General features: G+C 48.0%; 1 protein-coding gene across 1 annotated transcript in view; it reads left to right on the top strand.

Annotated features, from left to right (window-relative positions):
• LOC121448666 (dnaJ homolog subfamily C member 11) overlaps positions 1–21870 on the top strand; it is a 52109-nt gene that overhangs the window by 8835 nt on the left and 21404 nt on the right. Inside the window, exons 2-4 of the mRNA XM_041652833.1 lie at positions 10814–10943; positions 12964–13037; positions 17815–17916. Coding sequence (XP_041508767.1) covers positions 10814–10943; positions 12964–13037; positions 17815–17916 — 306 coding nt within the window. The remainder of the gene's footprint in view (positions 1–10813; positions 10944–12963; positions 13038–17814; positions 17917–21870) is intronic.

The raw sequence follows: 21870 nt of genomic DNA, 5'->3' as shown, positions 1-21870 counted from the left end.
TGAGAAAGCTTTTTAAAAAGGATTCTAGACAGACAAGAACAGAGTCAAGTATGGCTTCTTGGTAGCAGCATTTTCTCAGGTGGGCTCTGTTTGCTAGAGGCAGGCAGAAACATATCTTTAAGAGAGGCTTCCTGACTCAGCATTAATGCCAAAGCCTCACAGCTCTTTTAAGAGGCCCTGCCACCAAACTCTTAAATGGTGTTTTTGAGTGGCAGTAGCATGCTTCTTGGTGGTGGCAGGAACCTTGAAACAGTAAACATGGCTCCAGTCTGTACCTCAACCTTTAAGCTAGAATTTCAGCCAAGGAATGAGTCGGAACCAGCCGCTAAAGCTGCAGCTTTAATCCTAGCCATACCATTTACAGATTAAAGACTCATGGTTACCTTTAATCCCAGCATTTATTTAGGAGGCCAAGGCAGGCAGATCTGTGTGAATTCAAGGCCAGCCTGGTCTAAAGAACAAATTCCAGGGCAACCAGGGCTGTTCTATAGAGAAACCTTGTCTTAGAAAACCAAAACAAGGGGGCTGGAGAGATAGCTCAGTGGTTAAGAGCACTGGCTGCTCTTCCAGAGGTCCTGAGTTCGATTCCCAGCAACCACATGGTGGCTCACAACCATCTGTAATGAGATCTGGCGCCCTCTTCTGGTGTGCGGGCATACATGGAGGCAGAATGTTGTATACATAATAAATAAATCTTTAAAAAAAAAAAGAAAACCAAAACAAACTAAAAATAATTTGTGTTTGAGAGACCGAGAGAGATAATATCACATCATAATGTCTATGTGGAAGAGATCGGGACAACTTAGGGCAAGGTGCATTTCTCTCCGAGTTGTTGGGCTTAGCAGCAAGTACCCCACTTACTGAGCCATCTCACTGGCCTCTAGGATTTTTTAATATTTATTTATTTATTTATTATGTATACAATATTCTGTTTGTGTGTCTGCCTGCAGGCCAGAAGAAGGCACCAGACCCCATTACAGATGGTTGTGAGCCACCATGTGGTTGCTGGAAATTGAACTCAGGACCTTTGGAAGAGCAGGCAATGCTCTTAACCTCTGAGCCATCTCTCCAGCCCTGGCCTCTAGAATTTTTAAAGCCTTTTATAAACCATGTCTTATGTGACATTTTACCCCTTTCACTTCAAGGAGATCTGGTAACTGCATCTGTCTGTCACCACTGTGTACCCTGCACACCATAGGAAACCTTCCAGAAGACATCATTAGCCACCTTAGCTTATCAGAGTGAGCGCTGATGTTTGTGATGATGCAGTTCCACCGTGCATGTCTCCAGCACATCCCTGTTGTGTATACAACATTCCTGCAATGTATGTTTGTATGCCAGAAGAGGGCACCAGATCTCATTATAGATGGTTGTGAGCCACCATGTGGTTGCTGGGAATTGAACTCAGGACCTCTGGAAGAACAATCAGTGCTCTTAACCTCTGAGCCATCTCTCCAGCCCCCATTGTTGAACGTTCTTAACAAATGTTTGCTGAAGGAACGAGCAGATGGATGGATGTCCAAATGAGCTGCCTGCCCGCCCCTTCCTCCTCGTACCACTGTGCACCATCCCATCTTGCTTCCGAGTTGGTGGCTTGCTTCCTCTGTCCTGTTTTTCTGGTGGTACGCCTCAGCCTCTCAAGGACTTGATGCAACTTTAAGTCTCTTGTGACCCATTTAGACCTTTTCCTTGCCTTCTGACCACCCTAACTTCTGTGCCACTGACATTAGCATTTCTGCCCTATGTCTAGTTAAGTCCATATGTGTGGGCGTCTTTTTTATTTATTTCATAGTTTTTTATGTGTGGGGTTGGATCCTCCTAGAATTGGAGTCACAAGTGGCTGTGAGTGCTGGACCTGCCCCCGGGTCCTCTGCAAGAGCAGTGCAGCAAGCTTTTAACTGCTGAGCCATCTCTGCAGCCCTTGTCCATGGGTCTTAAGAGTGACAGCACAGCTAGTTTGTTGTCTCTTGAGCGTAGGGACCATTGCGCTTCTTTTGTCCTGGGTGGTATCTAGAGCCTAGCTGACATCAATCATCCCCGAGCAATGTACATCTACTGACCTCCTGCTTGGAATTTTGTTTTGCCTGTGTATGAGGGTGTGTTGTTGGTGTTGGTTATTGACCCCGGAGCTTGCTGACTCAGGTGTCCTGTCTCTCCTGAGTACTAGGCTTTCAAACAGGCTGCCACACCCACCTGTGCCTTCTATGGTGTGAGGATCTAGCTCTACTCTGGTCTCACTCCCACCTGTGCAGCAAGTGCTGCATCTGCCAGGCCATCTCTGCAGCCCCCAGTACCCCATTCTGGAGTGAGGCACGAGTTGCAGGTTCAGCCTCTCAGCCTTCATAATGCTTCGACCCCTTAGTATATAGTTCATGTTGTGATGACCCCAACCGTAAAATGCTGCGTCATAGCTATGATGTTGGCACTGTTATGAATCATAATGTAAATATCTGATATGTAATTCCTGTGGAGGGGTCTAGACCCACAGGTTGAGAACCGCTGCTCTGAAGGAACTGGCTGCCAGAAGGAATTTCTTCATCTTTGTTTTGGTAAATCCATGCTTTCACTTCTGAAGCTTGTCTAGAGTCAGAGGGAAAGGGCAGGCTCACACCCAGAGATGCTCTGGCTCCGAAGCTGTGAGGCCTGGGCATCCTGCTGCAGGCTGTGGAGGCACCTAGAGGAGGAGATGCAGCTCTCCACTGCAGGTTTGGCCTTTCCGTCTGGCAGGTATTGATTGTCTCCTCACGGGTTCTTTATTGCCGTGAGAAAGGTTGCCTGTTTGTCATCTTCCGCACCAGAACCAGTAATGATGTCTGTAAAGGAAAACAAGTTTCTCGTGGTGTAGGGCTTTGCACGCTGTTTCTCTTGTTGGCCATGCACAGCTGCATTCTGCAGTGTGTAGAAGCTAGTCCCTTGCCGTCCATCTTCTGCTTGACAGGCTCCTTCACAGACCCCAGGCAGCAGGTCCGCACCATCCGACTGCTTAGGATGGTTCCCTCTGCCTGGTTAGAATGTGGAACCTCACCAAGGCGGATCCTAGTGCCTGGTTACCCAGGCTGGTGAAAGGAAGAAGGAAAGGAAGAGAAAGCTGCCTTGAGCAGGCACATGGTCTCCGCATGGTGGGGAGGGATCAGGCTATAGAGTAGGGTGTCTTACGGGGGGGGGGGGGAGTTTAAGCCCGCCCACCGTGTTAGCTACAGGCTTCTTCCCAGCAGTGACACAGTGAGATGTGGCCCCTTTCTCCAGGCCGCAGCTCCTGTCTGGAATTGTTCATTAGCTCCCAGATCAGCTTCCTCCTTTAGGGCCATTTTTCCAGTGTGTAGGCCTCTACTAGCTGTGCGTATTTGTTTGTTTCTGTTTTCCCCGTCAGACTCTCGTGGAACATACAGGTGGGGGGCGGGAAGTGTTCATTTGTGGTGATTACGTAAACTGTGCCAATTTAGTGGGGATACCGGCTTCAGAGAGGGCAGCACTGTTCTTAAGTGTCATATGGTTGAAGAGTGACTGGCCATGCTGAGCACGCTCTGATCAGTCTTGGCAGGTTTGAATCAAGAGCATAAGTATGGCCATTGTAAGTACCTTGCTCCAAAGGTTATTGGCTCTGTCTGGTGCCGCGTCCTGCATCTGGAGATGTCAACTACCAGGTCCCACCCAGCCTCACTTATTCGTGTCCGTGTTTGGAGGAAAACGTGAGGACTAAGAAAGAGACAAGAAAAAACTGATAGAGTCGGAAGGGCATCCAGTAAGTCCTGAGATTCGCCTCGCATTTATTTCTCGTGTTCTTTATATGCCCAGTCCAAAGGTGGGGAGGAAGGTAAGAAGGCAAGGAACTTCTTTACCGTGATAGAAGGAGCAAAGCAATCACCTTCTTAGTACCTAAAGCACCACGTAGCCACAGCTGAGCTCACACCGCCTGTCATAGAACCTTGAAGGAGCAACAGTAGGTCTGAACTCTGACCTTTAGTCAAGGTGGAACTGATCCCTGTCTGTGGGTTCCCACAGTCTGGCACACGTGGTATAGGACTACACTTCCTGATGCCTGTTTGGTGTGTACAAGACCATGTCATTAATACTAGGCTGTCATGAGTAGTAACGACATATATCACATTGAGCCTCAGATATTCAAGTATCTCAAAAAAAATATTAAACAATAAAGATGGAAAACCATTTCAGTGCTGCTGGGATGGCCTAATGAGAAAGACTCTTGTTGAGCCTGACAGCCTGCTTTTGATTTCCCCACTTCCACATTGTGCGAGCAGAGAATGAACTCCAGACAGTGGCTCTTGGCTTGTAGATGTGCTCCATGCGTGTGAATCTGCATGCATGGACTCAGAAGGGAGAAGCCTTTGAGGTTTGAGGCCAGCCTGGACTATACAGTGTGACCCTTTGTGTTGATAGGGCGTGTGCTCCATCTGTAGTAGCTTGTGTTGGTGGCTGATGTTCTCTGTCCCTTACCGTGGTCTCTTTCATTTTGTGTTACTTATTCCTTTCTTAGGCTATTCCTTGTTCATCAGTGGAAATGCAATGGGTTTTGTGTATCCTGTTACTGTACTAAACTGTGTTCTAGTTGTAACAGGTCATGTGTCTCTGTTTAAATTGGGGGATATTCCATATGTAGGGACATGTCATCCCAAGCCAGCTGTTTCCTTTCTGAGTGTCTGCATTCTGACATCTTGCTCTAGCCAGCACTTTCAGTCGTTTGACTGGAAGACATCCATGCCTTGTTCCAGATCTTAGAGGTGTGCTGTGTGGAGCCTCTCTGCTGACGCAAATAATCCCAGTCACACCGAATCAGACCGAATTAAAGACGCCCATTTTTAATGCAGTGCTCCCGGGTGGCCCTGGGAAACATGGAGAGGGCAAGAGAGAGAGAAAGGGAGACCACAGGAAACCCGGAGACCACATGTTTATTCTCTGGGGGGCAGTTTAAGTAGCCTGTGGGAGTGGTCTTCCCTGGGGAGGAGTCGCCATTTGGTGGGTTTTCTCAGAGGTGGAGTTTGGACTGAGGCAACTCCCAGGGAAGGGTTCTTATGCCAGGAGCTGGGGTGAAGCCCCCAGGCAAACAATCCAGACTTTTGTATAAAGGGGTGTTAGGGAGCTGAGGTGATGCTTCCGACCAAACATTCTAGACTTTGGATAAAGGGGTGCCAATGAGCTGAGGTGAAGCCCTCAATCAAACTGTGTGTGTTTGGTGTGTGTGTGTCTGTGCATTCATGCTTGCATCCCTCTCACAGGCACATGTGGAGGTCAGGGTAACCCTCCAGAGCTGATTCTCTTCGACCTGCAGTGGCTGCAGACATCAGGCGCTGTGTCCAGGCTTGTACAGCAGGTGCCTTCACCACGGAGCCAAGTCTCAGCTCTGCCCTTTCTCCTTTAGTGTCTTTGTGCTCAGAGCTGACGAGCGCTGCTGCCCACCCAGGATACGGGGCTCTCTTTGGAGACGGCCTTGGCTTGGAATACCACCTTACAGAGTCTTTAAGTGTGCTTTCCTCTTCAATTTTTAAAAAATGTTGAGAAGAAAATGTATGAAAGAGTTGACCTGTAATTTCAGGGCCCTTCTTTGTTGTGTGAGTTTTGTTCATTTGTTTGGGGAGTCTGTTTGGTCTTTTCACCTTGTAGCTCAGGTTGGCCTAAAACTCACTATATAACCCAGGCTGTCTCAGAATTTATGGCAGGCCTCCTACCTGCCTGTTAAGGGGCCTTGATTTCTAGGAGGTGGGGGCACACCTTTAATCCCAGCACTCGGGAGGCTGAGGCAGGAAGGTCTCTGTGAGTTTGAAGCAGCCAGAGTTACACAAAGAAACCTTGTTTTGAAAAACCAAATTGTGGGGGGAGGCGTAAGTGGACACTGCTCATTCGGTTTCTGGCTGCCGAGACACAAATAATCACACAAAAATTTTATTAATTACAACACTGTTTGGCCTATTAGCTCAGGCTTCTTATTAACTAGCTCTTATAGCTTAAAATAACCCGTTTCTATTATTCACCATGAGGCTGCGGCTTACCGGGTAAGGTTCTGGCAACCATCTCCTTCGGCACTGTGTGGCATCTCTCCGACTCTGCCTACTCTCTCTATACATCTCTTCCAGCCTGCTATAGGCCAAAGCAGCTTCTTTATTAACAAGTGGTAATAAAACATATTCATGACATACAGCGGGGAATCCCACGTCAAGCGGGGACGACTTTGATTTCAGGGTCCATCTCCTTTCTAGTTGTTGCAGTTGTCTGTTTATGATTTCATTTTTTAAAAGCTTTTTCTTTATTTAGTTCTTGTGTTAGTCTATTTTCTGCTGCCATAGCAAAATACTTGCGGTTGCGGACTTTATAAAGAACAAAAGGTTGCGCTTGACATTTGAGAAGATGCAGAGGCATAAAAGCCGCTTACACTTGTCTCTGGTAAAGCTGTAATGTCGAAGGGCATTGAAACATGTGGAGCCTGTGAGGGCGACGACAGGAAGCTAGAGCAGCTGGCCAGTCTCTTAGCATCAGCTGTGGGGACCGAGCTTCCAGCACATGAGCCTTTGGAGACATGCTTACAGCATAAGTGGTAGAGCTGGGTACTGACCGGACACATTTCGTAGTCGATGCTGCTACTTTTGGTGCTGGGGCCCACGCCCAGAACTGTGTGTGCTGACATGTTCTGCCCTGCCGAGCTGCAGCCCAGACCTGGCTTATTGTCAGTCTGTATAATCCTAGCTTGGTAGAACTTGTTAAGTCTACCAGGCTATCCTTGAACTTCTGCCAAGGCTAGCTTCTTTGGCTAGTTAGTAGTTATGGCGGTACAGTGAGTGTGCACATGTGTGAATGGACCCATGTGCTCTCCCAGAGGCTACGCGAGGGTCACATAAATGCTGGGATCTGAACCTGGTGAGCCACCTGTCCCACCTTACTTCCTGGCTTTATTGCGGTGGTTTGTGGTTACAAACTTCCCCACAGCTCTGCCTTGGTTTCATTCTATAGGTTTTGGCATGCTGTGCTTTATCTTCTGTGTTTTAAGTATTTAACCTGCTCGCACTTTCTTCTTTGGTCCCTGATGGCTGAGCAGTGTGTTGTTTAATAGCCGCAGATTTGGGGGTTTCTGGTCTCCTTCTGTCATAGACTTCTTTCTTTGTTGTTGTTTTTTGCTTGGTTGGTTGATTTGTTTTGTTTGGTTTTTTGAGACAGGGTTTCTCTGTGTAGCCCTGGCTGTTCAGGAACTTACTCTGTAGACCAGACTGTCTTCAAACTCAGAGATTTTCCTGCCTCTGCCTCCCAGATGCTGGGATTAAAGGTGTGCTCCACCACTGCCCAGCCTGTAATAGGCTTCTAATTTCATGCTGTCTGGTAGGAATGATTCTTTGTGTCGTGTTTATCTTTTAAAATCTGTTGAAGGCCTGAACAAATGGCTCAGCAATTAAGAGTGCTTGCCGCTCTTGCAGAGGCCCCAAGTTTAATTCCTAGCACCCGTGTTGGCAGCTCACAACCACCCATAGCTCCAGCTTCAAGGGAGCTGCATCTCTTCTGGCTGCTGTGGGCACTGTGCACACGCACACAAGAACAGAAGTCTTCCTCTTCTTCCTCTTCCTCTTCTTTTTAGCTTTAGAGCCTAGGAATAGAAATCTTATTAAAAGTTCTATTGAGATTTAATTTGTGACCTAACATTCTCTTCAGATGACTGGGCAATAAAACTTTCAGATTTTAATCTTGGGACATCTGGATTTTATTGTAGAAGTTTTGAGATAAATGTATAGTTTAGGTGTCCTTCTTAATGTGATCTCATTACCTTCTACAATGGTGTCAGGAGCTAAATAGTAGTGAGAAAGGTTATCATTTATGAAATATCGAACCAGTGACCTTAGCTATTCAGTTGTGATGAAAGGCCTAATCTAACCTTTATTGAATGTGAGATTTATTAAAAATGAAACTTCTCATTTCCATTACTTAATCGATAGTACTCTAAGTCGTTTGTTAATATGATTAAAGGTGGCGCTGCAGACTAGATTCCTGCTCCCCAGACATTTGACTTAACTTTAGTAACCAGGAAGTGTCTTTTAACCTAGAGTCACGTAAATCCATTTCATCCTGTACTGGTAACTTTTATAAGGCATGAGAAAGAGCAATTAAAGTTTTCAGGAAGAAGGCCAGACAGAGTTCCTCACATCTACACTCCCAGTACTGAGGGACCTAAAATAAGACAATGCGGATGAGGGTCATGTTGAGGCCCGCTTGAGCTACATGCTAAGACCTGACTTTGAAGAAAACAGAGCTGGTAAGACGGCTCAGCAGACAGGCAATGGCACGTGCCACACAGCCTGACAGCCTGAGTTTGATCCCTAGAACCCACATAAAGGTGAAAGGAGAGAACAGACTCTACATACTCACCCTCTGACCCCTACATGCTCACACACACCATATATAGAAACACTGTACATGTTAATACTTTTTTATTTTCCCAAATAAATATAGGGCTGGAGTGATGGCTCAGTAGTTGGAGTGCTTGCTTCTCTTTCAGAGAATCAGAATTCAGTTCCTAACAGCCATGTCGGTGACTTGCAGCCATCTTTAACTCCAGCTCCAGATCTTACGCTCTTTTCTGGCCTCCATGGCCACCCTTACACACATGTATACACACATACACATAAATAATCTTTAAGAAATAAAAAAACCACAGAAAGAAACTAATGTGTAGCTACGACTTAGGAAAGAACAGCTCCTTTTGAATCACAGCATCAAGCTATCAGAAAGATGTGTGTTTTATCTTCTGTTATCTACTATCGTAATTCAAATACCAGGGTTTCCTTCAGATAATGTGTTAATGCAGCAAGAAATGTGTTGCGTGATTAGCAGCAGCTGGGAAAGAGCCCCAGGCAGGGAGAAGCAAGAGAAGGCTCAGTGACGGGACCTGAGATCTAATCTAAGCACAGTTGGCGGGTGAGGTGCAGGTCCACTTTGGCAGTAGATGCTCCGACCATCCCAGTGCTGACGGGGAGGGGGTGGTCTGGAAATGGAGCTGAGATTCCTGTCGGATGGTATGCACTGCCAGGCTTGCCTGTGAGCGAACTGGTATGTGTCTCACCAGCTGCAGGACAGCCTTGTCCCCAGGTTCATGGGGAGGAAATGGGTTCTGAAGAGCCGCTCTTGTAAGTTTTGGCTGAGTCAGGCACCATGTGAGCCCTTGTGGGGTGTCTCAGTGCATTGTCACACCAACCCTGAGGCAGAAAGCTGCTGACAGGAGCTCCCTTGCCCAGAATCACGGACCTGGGAAGGGGCATAGCCTGGGTCCAGGCCTTTGAACTCCTACGCCTGCCTTCTCAGCCACTGAAATGGAAGGTCACCATAGAGTCTCCCAGTAAATAAGAGAAAACCTGCCAGAGATGGAGGGGAGGCAGTGGGCTAAGACCTACTGAACAGCATCATTCCCAAGGCTACCCCAGAGAGAAGGTAGAGGAAGAGATTGGAGACAGAAGGGCAGAAATCTCCCTAGTTCTCAGAGGCAGCTGGGTGCTCCGTCTTGAGAGCCTGCCCTCTTCTGGTGGAGCAGCTTCTGATTTAGAGTAACAGTGGCACAGCCAAGTCTCTGTCCAGCAGACAGCAGGGGTTTGTGGCTAGTCTTACCGACAAGCTCCAGGCTCCAATCTTGCTGCTGCTTTTCTGAGTAACTGCTTTATCGGCCTTTGGGGAGGTCAGCCCCAGGCCAGCCAGCCCTGTGCCCACTGCACACCTTCCCAGCCCCTGCCTGGTGGGGCTGGTGGGAAACGGGTAAAGTCATGCCTGAGATTATTGCTATGCGCAGGTCAGCTTCACATCTTTGTGAGTGGGGAGGAAAAAAGAAAAAGGAAGAAGCTTAGTCCTGGAAGGGAAAAGTTGTTGATGGCTCATCTAGTGTCATGTGGTTTTCTATCACTACCCCTGAGCTGTCCATCCCTATGACCGCTTCTTGAAGACCTACATCCCAGTACATGATGCTAGGGCATGGTCATCCTTGGTGACCCATTTCCACCTAGATGCTGACCTCTTGGGCCCCTCTTACATATTGTCAGTGATCACACAGGATGGTTCCCTTGTCAAGATGGGGGGATGCTCCTTCGGCTTCACTTGTGATAGACCACAATGGTCTTGGGTGCTGATTCTAGGTCTTCCCAGAGAGAGACCAACAACTGGCAAAACTAGACAGTGTTCCCAGGGCTACGGAGGACTCCTAAGGGATTCTTGGTGGCTGCTAGCCAAGGAGAAGGTGTTTATGCTGGCCTCATTCCTGCAGCCCACGCCTGTGTCCCCAGAAGTCTGTCAGGAAGCACCTTCTGTGTACAGCATTCCCCGTATAACCCCCTGGTTGCCCCAACCTAATGGAACATTTTCTATGCTCACAGTTAGAGGCCACATTTAGGAGTGTGTTGCTTTTATAGCCTTGTCTTTGGCTCTTGAGAATTAGTATATTAATCTCTGACATCACTGACGTCCCCTGTGCCTGTAGCATGTGACTGTGCTCCCTCCCTGTGCTCTCTGGTGTGGGAGGACTTAGCTGACTTGGGTTTGGGGGCAAGTAGGGGTCTGGTGTTTCAGCACAGCGAGCCAGGGTGGAGACAGCCGCTCTCATTTCCCTTGGGTAGCAGTGGGCACAGCAAACACAGTTGCTATTGATGTACATAATTGATCACTTTATTAACTGTGGAAACGAAGCCTTATTGGGGAAATAAAGCATAACTTGATTATGTCCTGTGCAGAGGGCAGGTGCGGTGGAGTGTGGCTGACAGGTCCCGTTCCACGGCTGATTCTGATAATGATAGTGTTTCAGTACCATTGATGTCCTCTAATTGAATTTCTCTTTCTTTAGGCCTCTTCTGAAGAGCTGAAGGCTGCCTACCGGAGGCTGTGTATGCTCTACCATCCGGACAAGCACAGGGACCCGGAGCTCAAATCACAGGCAGAACGGCTGTTTAACCTTGTTCACCAGGCCTATGAAGGTCGGTGGAGAACTTGGCTTCATGCGCACAGACGTTCGATTTTTAAGTGACTTGATTTGTGGAAGGCAGAGCTGGAGTCCTTAGAGGTGTATAAAAGAGGTGCTTGGTTAGGTGCTTCCTACTGACGGAGCCCTTTGAAAGAGTCGTATTTTGCTTTGGAAATCAATATGTGTCTAGGAAGAAGAAAATGAGAGTCCAGATGAAGAGACGGGTCAGGTCTGAACAGAGGCTACGGCTCCAGCTGGTCCCCATGTCTGCCATGGGCGGGGCTGGTACTTGTAGAGTTGCTTTTTTTGACCCTTTTTTGTGAGAAGCTACAAGGCCTTTTTTTAACCTGAGTGATTTTATTGGTTTTGTGGCAGTCGGTGAAAGAAAGGGCTTACAAAAGCTGGTGTGTAGAGCGTGGTGGGGGATCTGAAATTTATGGCTTTACCTATAAATGAAGAAAACTTGGGATATGTTTGTCTCTGGGAAGGTAGAAGGCTCTGCAACGAGTGATTGGTGGCTTCCTAGTGCCGGTGAGCTTTACGCTACCTAGTTGGGCATTTTAAAGTGATTAGAATGATTTAAAAATAAAAGCAAAAAAAAAAGAAAGAAAGTTAAGTCACTCTTAGGATTTATAGATTAGGAAAAATCAGTTACTCATTCCAGACCCTGTGATGTGCCTCTGTGTGAGGCAGCAAGACCTCGCGGCAAGCAGGATAGCATGTTTTACCTCACAGCTTTTACCAAGAAATTAGATTCTGATGGCCAGTGGCACATGTTAGACAGGGGTCTGCGGTGTCACCAGAGTTGGTGGTGACCAAGCCCATTGTATTCTGACCTGTGAAGGGCTGTAGCGATTCTGCTGTTGCCGGAGGTGTGCATCACAGTGGAAGCTGCCTCCCTGTGGAAGTAAGCACTGCAGCCGCAGGCAAAGCCCTGGACCTCCTAGTAAACCAGCTCTGCTCAACAAGTTTGGCTCCGTGTTTTCCAGTGGTCAGCTCTTCTTCCTTCTCAGAGGAGGCGCAGTGCAAAGATCCCCAACAGAATCCGGAGTAGCTCCGGGATAGCTGTCATCCTTGCTCACAGTCCATTGGGGCCCGGAGTAATTTTCTCCCTTGTTGAGGAATCTTCTCACTAGGTGCTGTGGCCACCAGTATTGTGAATGATATTCATGTATCTCAAACAATTTTCAAAGCTGGATGTTGGAGCTCACACCTATGATCCCAGGACTTGGGGGGTAGAGGCAGAATTGGGATGTTGGCTGTGTACTGAGTTTGAGCCTGGGCTACATGAAACCCTAGTTTTAAAAAAAAAAAAGAAAAAATTTACAAATAAAGAGAAGTACACCAAGACCAGCTGTTGCGGTTGGTTAGTGGTAAATCAGCTGTCAGCACAGTGTCCTGTGGAGCACACTATGGAACAGAGCGTTAGAGAAGGCTGCTCTTATGGGGCACGATGCTCCTGCGTCCCAGCACTCAGCAGGTGGGAACAGTAGAGCCAGAGTTTACGGACATCCCCAGCTACATAATAAGCGCAAGGCCAGCCTTGTATACAAGAAACGTCTCAAGAAAACTAAAACCTGAAACCAAACAAAAAACACCGTCCTTCCAAACTGCCAGAGTGGGCTGGGCCCTGTGGAAGCCCAGCTTTTCCCATCTGTAGCTTTTAAACACCCTCCATTGAAAGGAGAAAGCGTCAGGAAGGATGCAGCAGAAAAAGGATACTCCTAAGGGCTAGAAAGATGGCTCAGCGGTTAAGAGTACCAACTGCTTTTCCTAAGGACCCAGGTTCAAGTCTCAGCACCCACATGGCAGCTCACAACTGTAACTCCAAGATCTGACACCTACACACAGACAGACATGCAGGCAAAAGCCCAATGCGCATAAAATAAAATAAATATTTTTTTTTTAAAAAAGGGAAGGAAGACTAGCAAGGAAAGGAAGGCGGAGGCTTACCTCATGTACACTGGGTTTTCAGTACTGAAGGGGAAATTTTCTGTGTGAAATGCTTGATTTTTTTTTTCTTTTTATTGCAGTGCTTAGCGATCCCCAAACAAGGGCCATCTATGACATATATGGGAAGAGAGGCCTGGAGATGGAAGGATGGGAGGTAAGAGACATTGAGCCTGAGGAGCTAGAAGCACAAGGAAGCACAGCACCATGGCTGTCCCCTAGGGGCCTGTGAGAGCACCTTCCGCTCTACCCCTGCCTGATAGCAGAAGTGTGGCAAGCCATTCACTTCTTTGTGTTTCCGTGTTACCTGAAGAATAAAGTTCTATAGAAAAGTGAGCATGAAAATTAATTGTGTTGTAAGACCCCAAACTGCTACAGAGTGTGTAGGTGTTCTTACCCAGAGACTGATGTGTGAGTGCCCATGGAATCCTGTCAGACGTTAGTGGCCAGGCGAATGGTACCAGTTTCCTGTTGACCTCATGCTCTGTCCCTTCTGACCCCAACATGAAGCCCGTCTAAGGCTTGAGGTATGATGGGAAGAAAGTAGGACTGACTGGTTGCCCTGGGGGCTTATGGGAAGAAAGCAGGACTGACTGGTTGCCCTGGGGGCTTATGGGAAGAAAGCAGGACTGACTGGTTGCCCTGGGGGCTTATGGGTCACCATCCACCTATAGCCATGCCCTGATGGGCGCAGCATGGTGAACTGTCTGGGAGTTTGTGTGAATATCCGACAGTTGTCTGAAGTGCCAGAATTGCAACACTGGACCTGAGTCCCTTCATGAGGTAGCTGCCAGCTCTGAGGAAGCCCTGCCCTTTGAACTAGGCTGTGTTCACACTTTGTCCCGTCCCCCTCCACTCCATACTGTCATCAGGCCATTGTCTGCAGCAGGCTCTATGTGTCCTGCCTGGCTCCCATAGGTGTTTGTTTTAGGCCTCTAGCTTCCTGGAAATCTCAGTAGTTCATTGCAATTTGTACCTTTTACCCAGATGGAAAACAGTCGTCTAGACTCTTCTCAGACTCTGTGTGCCCCCTGGATTAGTTTCCAGAGCTGAGGGCTGTAGTCAGGGCTGCTGACTATGGGGCTCTCATCACAGATGAGGGTTTGGTTCCTGGCAGTGTTTGGGCACGCCTGGCGTGGTGGGATCCTCCCACCAAAGCAGAGTGTCTCCCGCTAGCATGCCGCAAAGCCAGACTTGGCTGCTCTTATGCAGGAGGCAGCCAGTCACAGATGGTGAGCGGTCAACTTTGCGTGCATAGCTTCAGCAAACTGCTTTAATGAAACAAATTTCCCAGTAAGTCCGCAAGGTAAGCCAGCCAGGTATGATGGCTCGTGGGAGTGGCGCTCTCTCCACATGAAGGACATGGCATTCATTGTGTTACTGATGTCTTCAGAATACAGGTCTTTGGTGGCTGAAGGTCACCTGTCAGCCTGTTACTTGAGTAAACATCTAGGTTGTTTGGTAAAAGGTGAAGGTAATTGTGCATCCAGAGTATGTGAAATGCCTCAGAAGCACCTGGGTCTCAGCTGTGACGTCACTTGTGTCTAATGGAGGATGTTAGGAATGAAATTGGGCCTTTCTTTTAAAGGCAGGTTTCGCTAGGATGCTCTAGAAGGCCTGGAACTTGTTGTGTAACCAATAACCGCCTCCAGCTGGTGATTCCCGCCATGTCAGCGCCTGGAGCTGGCTGGCAGTGTTGACGCCAGTGCCCACGTTGAAAGTGAAGTTTGTCTTTTCCTTAGAATTGAGAAAGTCAGATTGAACGCTTAGACGGTCTCGGCACTCATCCTGGCTGGCAGGTGGAGTGAAACCACATGATTCAACTTGCCTGCAAACTGCTCTCGTTGGCACATCCTTTGACCTGATACACCTGCAGTTTGCAGCCCTGTATGTTACCCATTGTCCCCTATGAGAGTGTCTAAGAAGGGTAACTCTGTGAAAAGCAGAAATGTATCATGAGAGGAGATCTCAAACTGTCACAGAGCAGAGGTAACTAAGGCAATGTGAGAAATAAATGTTAGTGGGAAGCTCACAAAATCTGAAAAGTCTAGGTCTGGCCAATAGAAACGTGTGGTGCTTATGATAGCCTTGACGGTTGTCTATGGCCACATGAGATGCTACCGTTGGGGCTGGAGAGATGTTCTTCCAGAGGACCTAGGTTCAAACCACAGCACTTTCATGGTGGCTCACAGGTATCTGTGACTCCAGTTCCAGAGGACTTGATGCTGACTTCTGACTTCCCTGGCACCAGGCACCACAAGTGATACAGATATGCGTTTAAGCAAAACACCCATATGCATAAAACAAAATTTTATTTATTTATTTTTGGATTTTCGAGACAGAGTTTCTCCGTAGCTTTTTGGTTCCTGTCCTGGAGCTAGCTCTTGTAGACCAAGCTGGCCTTGAACTCACAGAGATCCGCCTGCCTCTGCCTCCCGAGTGCTGGGATTAAAGGCGTGCACCACCACCGCCTGGCATAGTACAAAATTTTAAAAATTAAAAAGTTTTTTTAATTTTTTAAATGTTATTTATTTATTTGGTTTTTTTCGAGACAAGGTTTCTCTGTAGCTTTGGAGCCTGTCCTGGAACTAGCTCTTGTAGACCAGGCTGGCCTCGAGCTCACAGAGATCCTCCTGCCTCTGCCTCCCAAGTGCTGGGATTAAAGGCGTGCGCCACCACTGCCCAGCCTTAAAAAGAATTTTTTAAAAAAAGATATTAATAGGGCTGGAGAGATGGCTCAGAGGTTAAGAACACTGGCTGTTCTTCCAGAGGTCCTGAGTTCAATTCCCAGCAACCACATAATGGCTCATAACCATCTGTAATGGGGTCTGGTGCCCTCTTCTGGCATAGAAGTGTACATGCAGGAGGAACATTGTATACATAATAAATAAATCTTTTTAAAAAAAGATATTAATATAAACCAGATGTGGTGGTGCATGCTTTTAATCCCAGCACTTGGGAGGCAGAGTCAGGCAAGTCGCTGTGAGTTTGAGGCCAGCCTGGTCTACACAATAAGATCCAGGACAGTTAGGACTAGAGAGAGAGACCTTGTTTCAGAATATTTAAAAAAGTTGACTTAGGCCGGGCGGTGGTGGCGCACGCCTTTAATCCCAGCACTTGGGAGGCAGAGGCAGGCGGATCTCTGTGAGTTCGAGACCAGCCTGGTCTACAAGAGCTAGTTCCAGGACAGGCTCCAAAACCACAGAGAAACCCTGTCTCGAAAAACCAAAAAAAAAAAAAAAAAAAAAAAGTTGACTTAGGATCCTAGACTTTTCAGACCCAACAATGCCTAGGGACTGTAACTGTGGACATTCTCCCTGGAGGTGAACTGCCCACCCCCACCTGACCCATCCTTCCCTGTAGTTGGACTTTTTCGGTCCTGCCAGCCAACTCCCAAATAACCACACAGAGACTTTTTATTAACTATGAAAGATCGGCCGATATCTCAGGCTTGTTTCTAACTAGCTCTTGTTTTGTTTTGTTCTTTTTGTTTGTTTGGTTTTTCAAGATAGGGTTTCTCTGTGTAGCCCTGACTATCCCGGAACTTGCTTTGTAGACCAGGCTGCCCTCAGACTCACTGAAATCCACCTGCCTCTGTCTCCCACGTGCTGGGATTAAAGTTGTGTGCACCACCACCGCCCGGCTGTAACTAGCTCTTATAGCTTAACCCATATTTATTAATCTACATTCTACCAAGTGACTTTTACCTCTGTCCCATTGTGTGTGTTCAACTCGTTCTCTATCTGGCTGGCTTCTCTGCCCTTGTTTTCCCAGCATCCTCTCTGCCTTGAAAATTCTGCCTAGTGATTGGCTCTTCAGCTTTTTATTATACCAATCCGATACAGTCACAGTATACACAAAGATTATTCCACAGCGCTTCTCTAATGGAGTCAGTCTTCCTACTGGCCCAGGTGAACTAGGCTTCTGTGGGGGCTCAGGGCAGGGGTTATCCAGCACATAGCAAAAGTTGTAGTGCCCACAGCCGGGATTGCCCTCACAGGACCACCCCAGCTTCCTGTACTCGATTAGTGCCAGGTAAAGCCCTGATGGCGGAGGCTTATGACTGCCAAGAGGGAGGTCTCTGCACCCAGGAAGCGTCATCAGCATTGTGGAGGGACCAGCCATTTTAATTTGGCAATTGGTTCTGACTCTATAACCAGCCGTGTGCAGGACTTGTGTAGAGTGTGGGCATGAGAAGAAGGACCCAGGTTGTTTTTACCGCAGCACATTCCAGGCTGAGACCCAGCATCGGGCTCCATTGTGCTCCCAGGCTCTGCGTTTCTCATGAGGGCGTAGGATTGTGCACTTGGTCATCGTGGTACAGTGGCCGCAGAGGTGAGGTACCTGATGTCCACAGTGGCCTCGCCCTTTCCATGAAGCTCCGCCTCTGTGAAATGTCAGCTGCATCACCTTCCTGTCACGTACACTGAGACTAAGCAAGGCCGTGCTAGATCCTGGCTTGTCCAGACTTGATCTCATGGTGTGCCAGTGACTTTGATGTCATCTGTTGTTAGGTCCTCCAGCGTTGTTGGACCTGAGACCACAGCGTCACTGGCAGCTCAGAGCTGCGCCTCGTGTCGTAGAGGACAAGCCCCATCCCTCACATGACTAGAGGTCCCAAGTTTAGAATCCCAAGTGTACTGCATTGACAGTTGATTTCTCAGTAGAACTAACTGTAAGATCTCTTTATAAGGTTCCTGTGCCTCTGAGGGGTTACTAAGATAAAGAATGTCAGTTTTGGGGGAGCCCAGAGGCCAGCAGAGCCTTGCTTTTCTCACAGGGTTGGTAGGCCGCTCTGTGCAACTCCTTCAGTATCTTTAGAGCCCAGGGTTTGCCCTGCTGGCCCCTGGCTATCGGCTATCCTGTGCGTGTCAAGCAAAAGTCAGCTCTGGGGTGTCCTGGGCCTCATCTCTCTCCCTCAATTCTGCTCACAGGTGGTGGAGAGAAAGAGAACTCCAGCCGAGATCAGAGAGGAGTTTGAGAGGCTCCAGAGAGAGCGGGAAGAGCGGAGACTGCAGCAGCGAACCAACCCCAAGGTAGCCAGCGCCACCTGGAAAGGGACTGGGGAGGCCAGGTTGAAAATAATTCAGTGTTTTTCAGCTGACAACATAAAACTGGGTGGGGCAAAAACTTGTGGCTTATCTCAGAGCGGTCTTTTCCTGGAGAGTGACAGCTGTGCTGCTTAGCAGAGCTGTGGCTGAGGACAAGCATGAGAGCCTGGGGAGGGAAGGCTACAAGAGCCTTGGTTTGCACAGGCACAGCTCATAGTTCCCGAAGACCGTCCCTTTGTTACACTTCCTGAACCCTTGGCTATCAGGGTCAGTGAGAAAGGAGACCACCTGACAGCTCAAGTACTAACACAGTGGTCCCCTGTGCAGTTATACTCTGGAGGGCAAATCCAGATGGCACCAAGTAGGGGCCCTCTGCCTTCATCACCCCAGTCAGACCTTGTATGGTGTCTTTTTCCTTCTATTCAGGAGGTCATTCCGAGCTGTGCCCCACCCAGGAGGCAAATGGTATCTCGTGAGGTTTGGGGTGACATTGTATTGGGTGGTTGACTGCAGCTCAGTCCTGTCCAGCAGTGAAAGGGTGCTGTTTGCTGTTCAGGCTGGGCACTATCAGTGTGTCAAGATGGCCCTGCTACAGCCTATTCCTGTAATGATAAGACGCTGGTAGCCTTGCCATCACCTCTTGAGGTACCCACATCCTCTCGGCAGCTGTGCAGGATGATGAGAGGCACCGTTGTGTTTCTTACATCGTCTTAGACATATGTACAGTGCCAGCTGAAGCCAGGAAGCAGGTACAGTGAAGCTCTCATTCTTTCTAGCACTGTGTTTTAAGACAGTAAGTGTGTAAAGAACTTTATTTCCAGTGTGAAATGGGAAATTTTCCTGGAGATCCATCCTATGGAGCTGTATCTTTGAATACCATTGTCCCCAGTTCTCACTGCCTCTTACCTGGCTTCAGTTTGGTCTTTTCAGATAAAACCTTGTATCTGTAACTTCCCACTGAGAAAGCTAAAACTTGGTGCTGGGGTCATGTGTCCCTGGGCCCCTCCATAGTGTAGAGGAGGGGACTGTCACTAGTGTGCCATGAGGTCATTCACATGGACTTACGGTAGCACTGCTTCTGCCTAGGACACTTCCCTCCCTCCTGGTTCAGGTCTCTGGTTTATACGAATCACACACTGGTTTTAGTGACTGGCAGCCTGGAATAGAGTTGGTCTGTGCTGTACTGGCGTCATGTGGCCTGGTTTGATTCTTGTCTATCCTAGCAGCCCCCAGCAGCTTTTGCTGCTGTTTTCACAAGCTTGTGTGGACCCCTGTGCCTGCTGCTTGCAGAACTTGACTTTCTCTGAGGATGGAGGTTGCTTTCTTTTTAACCCTGTTAATTGATAGTTGCATAGATTATTAAATTGTTCCCTAGTCCTTTCTGTTCTGTCCATATCAGACAGGCTGATACTAGCATAGCATCCTTTCTTAGAAAGGCTCTGTCGTCTTCACACACGTAATGGCTTAGAGACATAATTCAGCTATATCAGAAAACATTTGAATACCTATACAGATACTTTCCAGTCACAGAATGCTTTCTTTTTTTTTTTTTTTAAATATTTATTTACTTATTATGTATACAATGTTCTGTCTGTATGCCTGAAGGCCAGTTGAGGGCGCCAGACGCCTTTACAGATGATTGTGAGCCACCATGTGGTTGCTGGGAATTGAACTCAGGACCTTTGGAAGAGCAGGCAATGCTCTTAACCACTGAGCCATCTCTCCAGCCCACAGAATGCTTTCTTAACAACATGATTACATTGTTTACTTTTTGGTTTTTAAAGATAGGGTTTCTCTGTGTAGCCCTGGCTGTCCTGGAACTCCCTCTGTAGACCAGGCTGGCCTTGAACTCACAGAGATCCGCCTGCCTCTGCCTCCAGAGTGCTGGATTAAAGGTGTGCGCCCGCACCACACCACACCATACCTGACTGCTCTCTTATTTTTTAAAGATTTTCAAGAAAATTGTTTTATAAGGCTGAAGAGATGACTCAGGGATGAATGTGCCAGTCCCGACAGCTTCAGTTTGATCCCCGGGGTCCATGTGACAGAGTTGATACACAAAAGCTGTCTTCTTACTTCCATGTGTGCACGCACACTAAATACATAGAAAGTTTAAGGTAATTGTTTAGGTTTCCATGACAAACCACAGCCATCAGAGTGAGCCTGCTGTGGCTCCAGCCTGCTCTGTGGAAGTGGTTAGAGTCAGGAAGAAATCCACTAGAGCCCGCATGTTTGTTGGTGCTTGGTGGCAGAGGGCCAGAGAGGGTCACAAGCAGAAGTGGGCTGCAACTGAAAATGGGACAATGGGACTGTGGCGTAGAAGGGACAGGAACCTGGTTGATCCTGTCTGGGAATTTGTCACATGAAGAACTGGGCTTTGGGGGCTGGAGAGTTGGCTCAGCAGTTAAGAGCACTGACTGCTCTTCCCGAGGACCCGGGTTCAAATCCCAGCACCCACATGGCAGCTCACAACTGTCTGAAAATCCAGTTCCAGGGCATCTGACACCTTCATACCAATGCACATAAAATAAAAGCTAAATAAACCATAAAAAAAATTAAAAAAAAAAAGAACTGTGCTTTGGAAAGCAGAGTCCTGTGTTGCTCCTAGACTGCGTATCTGACTAAAGGCTACTGTGTGTGCAGAGTCACTATCAGCAAGACTTGAGTTAAAGGCTGCAGCAGGCTGAGGGTCTTCAAATGCTGATACAGTCCAGTTTGCTCCCCCTACAATTGTAAAGTCTAAGTCTTGGTTCTGAGATAATGCAATGATTCTGTAACTGCTCTTGTCCTCACAAGAGCTGTCTGAGGCCAGTGCAAAAAAGGCCAGTGTCGAGTTGCTCTCAGCTGCCTGCACCGCTTCCTCTGCTGCTTTATACAAACCAAACAGCACGACCAGGGCACCATAGAGAAACGAGAGCTCGTTTGTGGTTTTAGAGGCATGAGAGTTCATAGAGATGCTGGCTGCAGGGGCTGGGCCTGGCTGGAGCAGGAAGCCAAGAGGCAAGCTGGAGTCTTGAGTCTTTAAATTCTTCCCATCAGGCTGCACTACCCACTCCCCCTCAAACAGTGCAGCCAGCTAGGGACCAAGGGTTCAATTGCCCGAGCTGTTGTAGGCATTCTCATTCAAACCACCACATTGCCTGTGGGGGAGACTTTCGGTGAGTAAAGAGTCATTGTTGAAATTCTAAGGATCTACCTCAAAAATGAAAAAGGGGGCTTTTTATCCATAACCATTAATGAGAAGAAAGGACCACTGCAAGTCTGTCAGCTGCAGTATCTGTGGACGGGACTCTCGCCGAAGACCTTTGCTGACTATGGGGGAAAGAAGCAGGGGCCATGGGACTGTGAATGGAGCTCTCTCTCGACTGTCTGTGCCTGTCTGTTCTTCTGATTGGTTTGACTGAAGAAACAGGAAACTGGGTGGAGTCCCATGGACTATTTGTCACCAGCGTCCAGGGGTAAAGTAAGAGTGTCCTCACTGTGGACACTCACACCCAGTCACGGGGATCTGGAGCTGCCTGCTGCACACAGTCTTTAGACACTGATGGCAGTTAAGTGCTCTACACCTGTTGGCAAACCGCAAGCCATCACACAGTGTGCAGCCCAAGAGAATGTGCCTGGTTCTGCCCAGTGCTCAGTTTCACCAGTGAGTGCCTAGATTTACTCTCTGCTCTTTACAAAACAGGCGGGACAGCTCCGCTCTAGATCAGCATGAAAAGCCGGCAGAAGCTTGCTAGACAAAAGGCAGTGCAAGGCTGTGGCTTGACTTGTAGAGACGGAAGGCCCACCTACCTCAGTCCTTGCTTTCCACTGCAGTTAGGACTCCATTCACACAGACAAAACTACCAGAACTGGCCAAGTGGGGTGGCACACATCTTTAATTCCAGCACTGGGGAGGCAGAGGCAGACAGATCTTTGAGTTCTAGGCCAGCCAGAGCA

Source organism: Microtus oregoni, unplaced genomic scaffold (assembly GCF_018167655.1).
Source record: "Microtus oregoni isolate MIOR12 unplaced genomic scaffold, Mior012 000005F_ref0000423, whole genome shotgun sequence".
Lineage (NCBI taxonomy): Eukaryota > Metazoa > Chordata > Mammalia > Rodentia > Cricetidae > Microtus > Microtus oregoni.
This window is presented reverse-complemented; position numbering and strand designations above follow the sequence as displayed.